This window comes from Varroa jacobsoni, unplaced genomic scaffold (assembly GCF_002532875.2).
Source record: "Varroa jacobsoni isolate VJ856 unplaced genomic scaffold, vjacob_1.0 scaffold_1451, whole genome shotgun sequence".
Taxonomy (NCBI): Eukaryota; Metazoa; Arthropoda; class Arachnida; order Mesostigmata; family Varroidae; genus Varroa; species Varroa jacobsoni.
The window spans coordinates 35,781-47,642 of NW_019214353.1; the positions used below are offsets into that span (position 1 = coordinate 35,781).

The 11,862-nt window shown below is 43.9% G+C and overlaps 1 protein-coding gene across 5 annotated transcripts; it reads right to left on the minus strand.

Moving 5' to 3' along the window:
* Positions 1–2,766: 2,766 nt before the first annotated feature.
* On the minus strand, positions 2,767–9,922 carry LOC111270169 (uncharacterized). 5 transcript variants are annotated; one of them, XM_086972397.1, is made up of 10 exons: positions 9,272–9,922; positions 8,602–9,129; positions 7,798–8,223; positions 7,384–7,647; positions 6,992–7,192; positions 6,548–6,826; positions 5,639–6,390; positions 4,517–5,094; positions 4,013–4,195; positions 2,767–3,725 (listed from the first exon to the last, which is right to left on the minus strand). In XM_086972397.1, exons 1-10 carry the CDS (start codon positions 9,434–9,436, stop codon positions 3,193–3,195), a joined length of 3,909 nt encoding a protein of 1,302 aa, XP_086828523.1. In that variant the 5' UTR covers positions 9,437–9,922; the 3' UTR covers positions 2,767–3,192. The 5 variants fall into 5 exon arrangements, with proteins under 5 accessions (XP_086828523.1, XP_086828522.1, XP_086828524.1 ...); XM_086972396.1 differs by having other exon boundaries at positions 6,992–7,189; positions 8,602–9,135; XM_086972398.1 differs by having other exon boundaries at positions 5,654–6,390; positions 8,602–9,135.
* Positions 9,923–11,862: the final 1,940 nt, after the last annotated feature.

The window sequence follows — 11,862 nt, forward strand, 5'->3', positions numbered from 1 at the left end:
ATATATGAGTCTCATCTCATCAAAGACAACGCAACAAAAACCAGCAGAAAAATAAATATGTGTCGTTGAATTGTACAAAATGAATTATACAACAATTGACTACGACGTGTGCAGAATAATTGTTTCTTCCTTAATGGTGGTAGTTTCACCGTCTCTCTCTCTCCTTCCCTCTTGATATATATATATATATATATATATCTTCTATCGTACTTATTATAGAATAATAATAATAATATTGTTACATACTTCTAGTACTGGTACTCTAATTACTGTCTTTATCATCATGCGATTATTGCCTTCATTGAAATCTACCTTCGGCTGTGTTGTAGTTCCTTCAATAGTAGATCGTCTCTCGTTATGTTTATTTTTTGTGTATTTAATCTATAGATAGTCGAGATTATTAGACACAAAATTATGATTCTTGATCTAACTCGGATCTGCTGATGGAAGTGTGTTTATCGATTGATTTATGTCGACACCGCCGCTCCTTTACTGTTATATGCATGCTTGCCATGTACGTCTGCCATACGACCATTCACCATCGTATCCTTTTTTTCCTAGCCAGCAATTACCGTACTGCAAAACTTTACCCCCTTTTAACGTCACCTTTACTCTATGTCGTTTCATCATATACTTAGTCAATTCGCGGGCCCTTAGTGCGTCTCGTCACTTGTGCTCTCTGGCGTTCGTTAGTTGCATTATACGCGTGTTACATTATACAAGAATATACGAAAGGTTTTCCCATATCTGTCTGCGAGAAAACTTCATGTAACAGTCCATAAAGAAACACTTACCAGATACCGTAAATGTGGATGATTTTTTCTATTCGCTTCTATAAATACATGCGGAGAAATATACGCTTAAATTTCATCTGCGCTCTTAGTTAGCCCCTTTTTCTTAATTCTAGCAAAACGCTGAAGAGACTCTCTTTCGGAACTTCGTTGAGATTCATTCGGGTTTCTGTGTCCCCAGATCAGTTGCTATTAGGATAACACATGGCACACATCTGTACACTCGCACGCTCATTTAAAATACAGTTGTTCGTGATAATTCTACAGGAACACCGAGCCAGTTATTGGTACATATTGCTATTTGGCTATGGTTCAAGTTGACATCGAACGTCAGCATGGACATTTTTATGATATAGTAACAATTACTACGAGACTCAGTATACAAGAACTATCCTCGTGATTATGAGGGTGTAAATTTAGCTACATAACGGATATGAACGATCGCAAGTAGAAGCCAAATTTATATGAAGAACTTGTGCATCGGTAATTGAATTCTAATGTAAAAGTTCGTGGCTGCAGTTCTGAGAATTGGTTAGACGACAAGATCCCTGTTCGGTTCAATGATCCGAGTTCGTGATCCAAGAAGTGACGACCTAATTATATAATTAACTTTGCTCATAATAGATAGATTTATAGTTCGTATGGCAATCGATATTTCCTTGTTCACCTAAGACTTAGAATTGCGTATTAACAAGTAAAACAATTTCCAATTTCGATGACCCTCCTATGTCCCCTATGATGCCTAAGTTGCTAGTTTGTCATGCTTACTTATTGATAGGCCTGTGTTTGCCCACGAAACTTATCTCTACTCGTCTCTGGCTGCTTCACAAGCTTTAATCCCATAGTTAGCGACGCCCATAAACCTGAAAGTCATGGCAGTAATTTGTTACTGTGTTAAATCGGCTTTTCTTTCATCAGGGTGTAACCATCACAAATTTGTTGTTTTTCTGAAGCGTTTGCTCTTACAAAGTATACGAAAAGTGCTCTATATGCTAATACATAGCGTATCCGGATAGTCCATTTTGTATCTTTCCCGTCCCTAAATCTCGTGTATCTAAATCTGGTATTTGCTTGCGCCGTAAACAGCTATAAGTGGAAAGATAAATAGATCGTAATAACTGTTCCTGCCCTAAAGCATGCTGTAGTACAACCACTAATTTCTATTAGATATTACTCACGCACACACGCACACATTTCTTTTTCGCCATATCCGCCATTTTGAGCCTATGACACCTACACAGGCGAAAGGGACTGCAGATCGGCAGAGACGCGCGCCTTGCTCTGACGCTTACGATCTATAAGGTTTGTTTTATCGGGCGTTTGAGTATTTTGTGCCCTCAGATTGTGAGCTGGGTTTCATTATCCATACGTGCTTCCTTTAATCCCAGCGCAACCGTTCTGTAAACTTGCATTGACCCCCTAAGCACACACCCACTTCGTAAACCCTACAATTATTTTTCGTGTTCACATTTTGTATACGGGATTATTTGAAAGTGAAAAATTTCCGCTGTGCGAAACCGTTTCCTATTTCGGCTGATGTTTGCCGCAAAGCTTTGATAGTAAATAACCTACTCAATCTGACAGGTTGCATTGTTGCTTTTGTTAATATTGTTACAGACGACATCCAAACTACAGTGCTGAGACCAGGTACCAGCTGAAAGGCAAGCCTTAGCTCGGTATAGTCCACAGCTTCCGCATTGTTATACGATCGTTCTGTTTACAGTAACAGCGGATCAATGATGTCTCCCTACTACAGAAGTATATTTTCATCTATAGTATCGTTAAACAAGCTCGGTACGCGTTGCTTAATTTTCTGCTTCGCAGCTTTTCTTCATAGCATATCGAGTTTGTTTCAGGGGCACAGATGACAGCTTCCGGTCACCTGAACACTCATCGCAGAGGATATTATCGTCGATATCTTTTGTGGAAAGATGAGGATCGGTGTTTATATAGTGGACCGCTTTTGTATTGTCAGAAGCAAGGTACCTATACGAGAGACCTCTGTCATTGCATGATGATGAGTCGTGGCATGTATGTATGCATGTATGTATGTATGTGATTATAAACAGTTATAATAGCGTCCGAATTGTCTGCAATAATCAATAAGAGCCGTTCGTCTTAATTCATCGGCGCATACCATTACCAATGTTGTTATTACTATTCATTCAGATCTACATACAGAGATCGCCTGTCACCGCCCAAAATGAGTGACGGTAGACACTTGTCATTAGAGTGCTCAAATTAATCATTATTACATAGAGTTTTTTTTTTTACATGTATCATTATTATCATCAGTGTTGCAATTTTCATCGTTATCCTTATTATTGTCATTAATAATAATATTATTATAATAGTTATTACTGTGTTCCTGTTGTGCCCACTCAGCAACTTCTCATCCTTTCTACTTCCAGGATGAGTTGCTTCGCGACGACGGGGGAATCATGTCAAGAAGATACTGGCGTTGAAGTTCGGCAGCGCTCCTCGCTGACGAGCTAGACGCCGAGCCTCCGCGAGAACCACTTCCACTAGAGCCGGCTCCACTGCTTCCTGAGACTCGGGACGATGAGGATGACCCTTGCTGGCCTCCTTGGCCGTGAGCGCCGTGACCTCCTCCATGTGAAACTGCCGCCGATTGAACTTGCTGTTGTAGCAATGACAGCGAATACGCCTGCAGCAGCGGATTCATTAGGGGGTTCATCAGCGCTGCAGCAACTTGCTGCTGCTGCTGCTGCTGCTGCTGTTGTTGCTGGGCAGCAGCGGCTGCTGCCGCAGCCGCCTGTTGCGCTGCAGCTGCCACAGCGGCCACCTGCTGGTGTTGTTGTTGTTGCTGCTGCTGCTGCTGCTGCTGTTGGTGATGGTGATGATGGCTACCGCTCGAACTGCTTGCACCACCGGCGGCGCTATTTCCACCGGCTGACATGCCGCTAGACGAACCTGCGCAGGCAGAATAGGACGCGGAGCAGGATAATACATGGATTTGCTAGCTTTAACTTGATTAAATTGTAAATTAATTTCGTCCGAAAATATTTCGAGTTGTACTAGGGGCATTACCCTAACCATACATGTTACAGGTCGAGTTTACATGCGCCATATTGACAATACAGTTGTTGTAAACTAAATTTCGGGTCACCGGTTTAGATAATGGCTGTTTTTAACAAAGAGGATTATATCGTATGTACAAGCGAACATTAACAAAATAGAAACTAAAATTCGATAGTTACCCTTTTTCTGCGTACCTCTAGAACTGTGCGTTGTGGCCGCCATGAGTTGTGTAAGAAACTGCTGCGTCTGCGCCTGTAAGATCGCCTGCTGTTGTGCTGCAGACATTTTTGACAGCTGCGAGGCAAACGAATTATGCTGTGCAGCAGCAGCCGCCACAGCAGCGGCTGCCGATGAGGTAGAAGCTGAGATAAGCAGGACAAGAGCAATAAAAAAAACTGCGTTTCATAAAGGGAACTAAATGATCTTTTTTCATCAGGGGTGAACAGGTTCTAATTGAAAAGGTCATCAATAATTTAACTCTTACAAGGATCGCGTCGAAACTTATCTTAGTGAATACGTACACGGGAAAAAGATGCAAATACCGTTTTTATTCGAAAAACGAATTTTCTAGGAAAGAAATGATCAAGTGTTGGGATAATAAATCAATCGACCTGGTTGTTTGTGAACGAGAAAGCTTGTCTCGTAGTGATCGATTTTGAGAGAGTAGCAAAAGCAATACTTACTTTTGCCCTTGCTTTTGCCTCGGCTTGTTGTTGGAACCGGACTATGCGCCGTCTGCTGATGATGCTGCGATTGGCTATGGTGCGAAGAGGGTCCAGCACCTCCACCCATAACGGCCCCCATACCCAGGCCCATTAGGCTGCCTAGTCCACCGAGTTGTGCAAGTCCGCCCAAACCGCCAAGACCCAACAGCTGACTCTGCATCGCCGCCATTACAGCAGCCGCGTTCTGTTGTTCCGCCAACGACGACGAGTTCCCAGATGTTGTGGTATTCGAACCAGAGGATGAAGAGCGACTGGCCGTTGATCCAACGACGTTTGATGAAGTGCCGCCACTGCTAGTGTGCGCACTGTGGCTTCCACCAGAGCTTCCGCCTCCGCCACCGCTATGAAGTCCACCACTATGATGATGATGATGATGATGATGATGATGATGAGGTGAAGCCGAGTGATGTCTAGAGGATGAGGTGGAGTGACTTCCACTCGCGCTGCTGCTACTACTGCCGGCTGAGTGGTGACCCGAATGCGAACTCGAGGTGGTACCGGAGCCCGATAACGAGGACGCTGCTGATGATGAAGTTCTGGAGGGGAATAGAAATGAAATACGAATGTTATGAATTGAACGTTAAGATGCAATTTTTTGTGGCAAACTATTATTATTATTAGATGCATTAATTCCAAACAGGACACTGCTACTGTTAAAGGCATTATTATTTTCCATCATAGAATTATCCACATGGTTTATGAGGACTCTTGGTTGTTGACAGTAGGAAAGTTCTAATCTGCACGATATTTTTAGTTAGACGCTGTGCCTTACGGACAACCAACATATTGTACAAGCAATATTTCTTAGAGTATTCTTAAGGAATAACAAAACGGTGACAAAACAAAAGCTTCTAACTGAAAACGGAAGCATTTTTTATCTTCTTATTAATAAGAATGGTTCGTTAAATACACCAATTCAGAACAAAACCAAAATTATTTAATGCGGTCAAAAAATTAAAACAGGTCAGCACTGTTCGACATATACATACTGTATTATGCATTAAGCGTATACATACGGTGCTCACTCAATATATTACATAAAGCAAGGAACAAAAAAGGTAACGGAAAGAGGCCACGTACATATGTCCAAGGTACCTGTGCAGTTGTGCCGCCGCCGTCAACTGTACGGCCGCTGTAGCAGTGGCACTGAGTTGGGCGGCCGCAGCAGCCGCAGTCTGCTGTTGCTGTTGTTGCTGCTGTTGCTGCGCCTGTTGTTGTTGCGCCTGTTGTTGCTGTTGTTGTTGTTGTTGTTGCTGCTGCTGCTGCTGCTGCTGCTGCTGTTGTTGTTGAAGCTGTTGCTGCTGTTGAAGTTGCTGTTGCTGCTGCTGTAAGGCTGCAGCAGCCTGCAGCGTTGCCTGGTGATTCGCTTGAACCTGTAGTTGTTGTTGCAGATGTTGCTGTTGCTGTTGTTGCTGCTGTTGCTGTTGTTGTTGCTGCTGTTGTTGTTGTGTCTGTATTGTCTGCGGTTTGGGAGATGGAGAGGGCGCAGGTGAAGGTGTTTTAGGGTTGGGAAGAGGCGCCGACGCTGGTGGAGGGGGTGGGGGAGGCGGCGATGCCGCCGCTGCCAGCGCCATTTGCGTTTCAAGCTCCTGCTCAGCCTGAAGAGCTTTGACGAATGCCGCCTTGAGGCGGGCCGTGTGTTCCGCCTTAAGGGCTTTCTTCATATTGTGCGATACACATTTTTCGCAGATAACTGACGGGCCACTATCTTTCTTTGAACCCTTGGGCTTCTTGGATAAGCCAGTTGTAGTTGTTTCGGCCTGTTGCCACTTCCACACGGGCGTGAAATCGCCCTTGCACTGGACGCAGACGAAGGGCGCGGGTGGGGGGCCCTGGAATCGTCAAGAAAAGTATTCCGAAAACAAAAAATGACATCGTTAGCAGCTGCTTGATATCGTGCGTCTGAATTGTGTTATGAGTAGGAAATACCATTTATATTAAGCTTATGCCGTTACAAAAACGAGACGAGAACGAGCATGTTTGGCAAACCTTGTTTGTGTCATATCCCTCCTTGATGAAAGTGACGACCGTTTCAAGACCTAAAAGGCAAATAAATTCTGCGCTGCTTCCGTTCGGTACAAAGTGCATCTCAGGTGGGGGCGCTTTAGGCGGCGGAATTGAGAGCAACGACTTCTCTAGTTGTTTACGAAGTGCTAGCTTGGCTGCTGCCTGTCGCTGGGCCAACGTTAACGTGTTCGCCGCGTGGTCCGATGATGACTGCTTAGAGCTGGTGGTTCCCGTATTGGTGCCGCTACTTGCTCCGTTCGTCTGGGAAGTAAAAGACGTTGTGAACGTCATGCACGAGATAGATATAAACTCATGTAGGAGTAGAGGCTGGAAGTTCTTTTCGTAACCATCGAATAACCATATAACTTGCATTGAAATGCAGAACCATATGCCTATGCAAGCCTAGATGCGGCATAAAGCACGTACCTGCAAACTAGCTGACAGGCTTGTGGTGCTCGCTTGACGCTGGCTTTCCCCCCGCGGCGTGGAGCTGCGCCGTTTACCGCTCGCGGTGGCTGGAACTGGACCGCTCGTCGGTACCAATTCGACCCCCTGTGCTGCCAGCTTGCTGGTCGTCAATTGAAGGATCTCCGAAGTGGCTGGCGAACTTGGTCGAGACTTCTCCTGCTGAACAAGTCAAATGATAGGACCAATGTAAAGCTTCTGCAGCTATTATCGATTCAGGATGATGATCAGCTTTGACGATATAGATACTACAAGAATCAACATCAGCTAGGCGGCGCTTAATTAAGCGATTCCTTTACGTAGCTAATATTTCTTACTCGAGGTTGGACTACATTTGCTGCAAAAAGGTGTACCTTGTTTTCTTTGTTGCTAAGCGCTGTCATCAATGGGCCATTGTGTGCGCTTTGAGGCGTGCGACTACCGTTCTGTGCGCTCTGAAGTCCATGATGTTGAGCAGTAAGTGTTGGTGCAAGATTCGTTGGTAGCGGAGGAGGAGGTGGCTGCATCTGACTCTGCTGAAGCCGCCGAAGTAGCAGAAGTTTCATTTCTTCGCCCCGTAGTCGCTCCTGAAGTTCGGTGATTCTACGCATTTTCTCTTCAAATATACTCAAATCCAACTGTAAGAGTCAAGATTGATCAATTGAAGAATCAGTTGGTTTAGCGCTTAGTTACTTAGGCTGTAAAGTTTCTTTGGATTTTACAAATAGCACCGACAAGACAGCGCAAAAGCTAAGGCTCTAGTAAACAGACGCATAACATGGAATTACCTTGTGGTCGTTGTGAGATAAGTAGATGTCCTCGTCAGATTTTTGAAATGCATCCATCTTCTTAGCATATTCTTCAATCTCATCGGCCTTCTTCGTCACGGTTAACTGTATCAGCGGTTTCGAGAATGTGAGAGGTACTACGCCCGACTTCCACTCTGGTAGCTCCCTGAGCGCTGGGGGCGATATTGCCGAAGTCTTATGCGTTTCGCCGACAGTTAGGGAAACTGGCTCTTCGTCCATGTGGACTTCTTCCTTGCTGTCTGTGATCAAGGCCTTGACATCTTTGAAAAGGTCGGCACTCCCGTTGACCCGAGCTTTTTTAGCATCGACCAGTGGGGTTGCATTCCCGTCCTCCAAATGGTGTTTGCCATTATCCCGAGGCGCTGAACAGGAATCCGTAGTGAGACCCACTAGAGAAACGTCAACCTACAAAACACGAATATCGAAAGTTTAATACTCATAACGATAAGATGGGCTAACGCCTGAAGGAGAATGTCACATTGAGAAAGAGATACACAAATACACATTTGAAGCCCGCAATTTAAAAAAATTATTTGTAAAAAAGGCAAATCGTGTTGTATCTGAGTTTGGTTTACATCGTGCATAAAGCACAGTCTACGGCATACTCTGACGATTAATGACAATAAAATCAACATAATTCTGTCGCTTGACGTCTAATAATGCTAGCACTATTTATATCTTTATTTATGTTGAACTTATTAATTTACTACTGTTTTTAGTTTAGCTAGTGTTTAGGTAGTTGAACACGAATTTCAATGGGCGTAATTAGAAAATTCTTCTAACCTCCATTGGAGACGACTTTGCTGTGGCCATCATCAGATCATCTACCGACGGCCCCGTAGTCTCCATTTCGGGTAGTTCAATGAAGACGTCCCCGCTTACGCTACCGCGGCTGCCTCTATGATTGTTTGTGGCATTCACCAGCTCAGCTGGCTGTTGGACCTTATCGATTTTTTGCCCATTCGCTTCACCTATGCTGCCACGCGTGCGGCTGCTTGTACCGTCTTTACCTGCAATACCTGCCGCTGTTGCTACAGCTGCTGCAGCTACTGCGACGTGCTTCGTGCAGGCGCCATCCACAAACACGGTATCGTTAAAGGATGATAGGCCATCGCTGACCTGAGGACTAGGAGGCCCACTCTCCGATTGGCCAGTGTCAGCATTGTCTTCCTCCTCAGTGGTATCGCCTGAATGCGCCGAACCGTTACTTTCCTTATACGAGCTGAGAACGCCACCACCGTTTTGCAGCCGCAGAGGTGAACTTTTTCGAGAAGTCGCTTTTTCCGACGACACTGGCGAACTCGAGAGACTCTGCAACTTAGACCCATACGAAACATTACCATTACAGACATGAACATTAATAATACTGACAATATAGCAACGTCGTTTAAATCAAAGAAGCGAGTTCTGCTAATCTATCAATAGTTTACGTCAATACAGAATAGGTATTTACATCGTCTTTGGTATTTTGTTGCTGTGGCGTTGCTGGAGGAGTCCCAGAACTGTTGTGCGGCTGAGGTCGACAGCGGGGTGACTTTTGCAGTGCACCCCCGCCCGGTGAGCCCACCGAGCCGCCGTTTACATCTGGAGTAAGCGCGGGTGGCTGATCAACTTCCATTGTAAGACGTGTAACAATGTATGCTGACTGCAGGGCTTGATTTTTTAGGTCTTAACGGATGACCTTTGTATACTCGGCTGCTCTGTCCAAAAGCTTTACGTTTTCAGGAAGCCAAGGAGCGCCGCGTTTCCGTTATTTCTTGGAGCTACGCAACCCTCGTTATATACAACGCAAAGCTACATCCTGAGACACAGTGGCATCACTTCTAAAACCGTAACCACAGTTTTACCTTGATGTCGGCTCATTCTTTTGTCCTAAAAGGCACAGACGAAGTGAACAGTTAGATGAAACGCTTTCTCCTGTATACTGTAATCTCTATGCAGGTATTGTAACTATGCTGATAATGCTTAGGATTACTATACCTCTTATTCATGTACTCTTCGAGAGCTTGACAAAGATCTAAACGGTCAAACTACAGCTTGCCATAAGCTAAAATGGCATACAGGGATAAACTAAATGCTCGAAACAAGCGAACTAGCTGATCTATTATAAGTAAGACTACCTCTAAAACTATGAACAAAACTATTAATGAATCGCGTACGCAGAAAACTTGTCCGTATACTGCCAAAGGCATTCTGCTCGTGCATTACATGCCCGCATTCAATATGGCTACATGAATCGTGCGTGACGAGATATATTTTGGCGTAAAATCGACAATGTTTCCTTTTGACGAATATACTCTAGGCGAATGACTTCATATGTAAAAATAAATTGACAGGTACGACGCACAGCCAATATCAAACCACAGTAAATTCAGACATTTCGGAACCTTTAGTCAAAATAAATAAATAAAATTCACTTATTATTTCTACTACAACCCACGTTATCGGTTGGCTCATCGTTGAGGCTTAATAACATCTCAGAGTCTCGAGCTGTCTTTGAAGTGTTTTGACCGTGTTGAAACGTCTATAATTATTTCTAAAAAAAATAATTTCAATAAAAGTTTTGTTTACAAATTTGAGCCGACGGTTTTGCGGCCCATTTAGGCAGAATATATTCAAGGCTCTATCGCATCGGCTAGAACATTTTTTGCCATTCATAATTGAAGTCACGGAAGCAGCAATCATCATACACTAAGAATTTCGCGTTCGCGATTTATAGCGAAATGTCTGATCAGTAAAAAGCTTCGATTGAGTTTTCATTCTCGGTCAAATCTGAAGTCCTTATTTCTCTACAGATTTCCGTAAAGCTGCTTTATTTCTTTGGCGTATTCGGAGAGCAGGTGACTGATTACGAGACGATTCATCCTAAGGATAATAGAACGCGACCATTGTGCTAGCGCCTGAACACTTTCATAATTCCTATATATACGTAGGTACTTAGCGTAGGGTTAGGCAGGCTTTCTGAAAATTACCAATCGGCACATGCCTGCGCGTCAGTTTGATCTTAATCATCGATTCAAATGAAATTCTACTTATAATATATATACTTGAATAGATTTTCCGTGGTGGTTCTATAATTAAGGCGGGCGATGATACCGGAGGTAAACTGCGTACGAGCTGAAGCAATAAGGCAAAGGAAGTCGAACGATGAAATGCCAAGTCGCACGTTTACGTTTTCTTGGTAGCACTATTACAACAATAACAAAAAGAAAAGAAAGGCATGAATACATTTGTGGAATAAAATTGTTTAGTTCATACATTAGTACTACTTAACAATTTTCAGTTCGAAGTTACGTTCAGTTTGTTATAGAGCGAACTTCATTCGCGTCATTTCTGAAGATACTCTTACTATATACACTATCTGTCATATAGACATTTCCGAATTATTCCGAGCTAAATTGCTGTTAGATTTGTGACCGTGATCAAGTTGTTTGCATAATTTTTTATTGACGCCGACAACGAAAATGGTAGTTTGTCGTATCTCAGAGCGGATAACTGTGCAGTTGGTACAGTTATCCGCTCGTACGTAGCCACAATCGTACATTGAGTACTTAGAAGTGCCTGTTTCAGAAACAGCTCATCGTACGATTCGAGTTTCTCGGGCGCCAACCGCGGCCAAGCAACAGCATAAGCCATGCCGGATCGTAGTGCATGTGGGACGTCCGGCAAAAGTCAAACCGCTGCGTAATAGCACAAAGCATAACGACATAATAATGTGAGCTAATGTGGCTTCTTGAGTTCATAACACGGGTCCGATTTCCGTGACTTAATAACCGAATCAGCTGCGAAGACGTCTGGGCAGTTTGGCCCAACCAGCGTGCAAAGGAATAGCGTTCTCTAGTAAAGTCATTTTTTTATTGCACTGCATGAAGAACCAAGATCTAATTGACATCGAACGCACCTTTGACTGATCCCCTAACGGAGTGGGCTGGCTTTATTCTGCAGATTGTTTCTAATCCAATGAACGCGCCATGTCAGGCAACGCTAAAGAAATGGACTCGTACTACCGCATCGGTAATGTCCGAGTGAGAGCATCTGACTGCG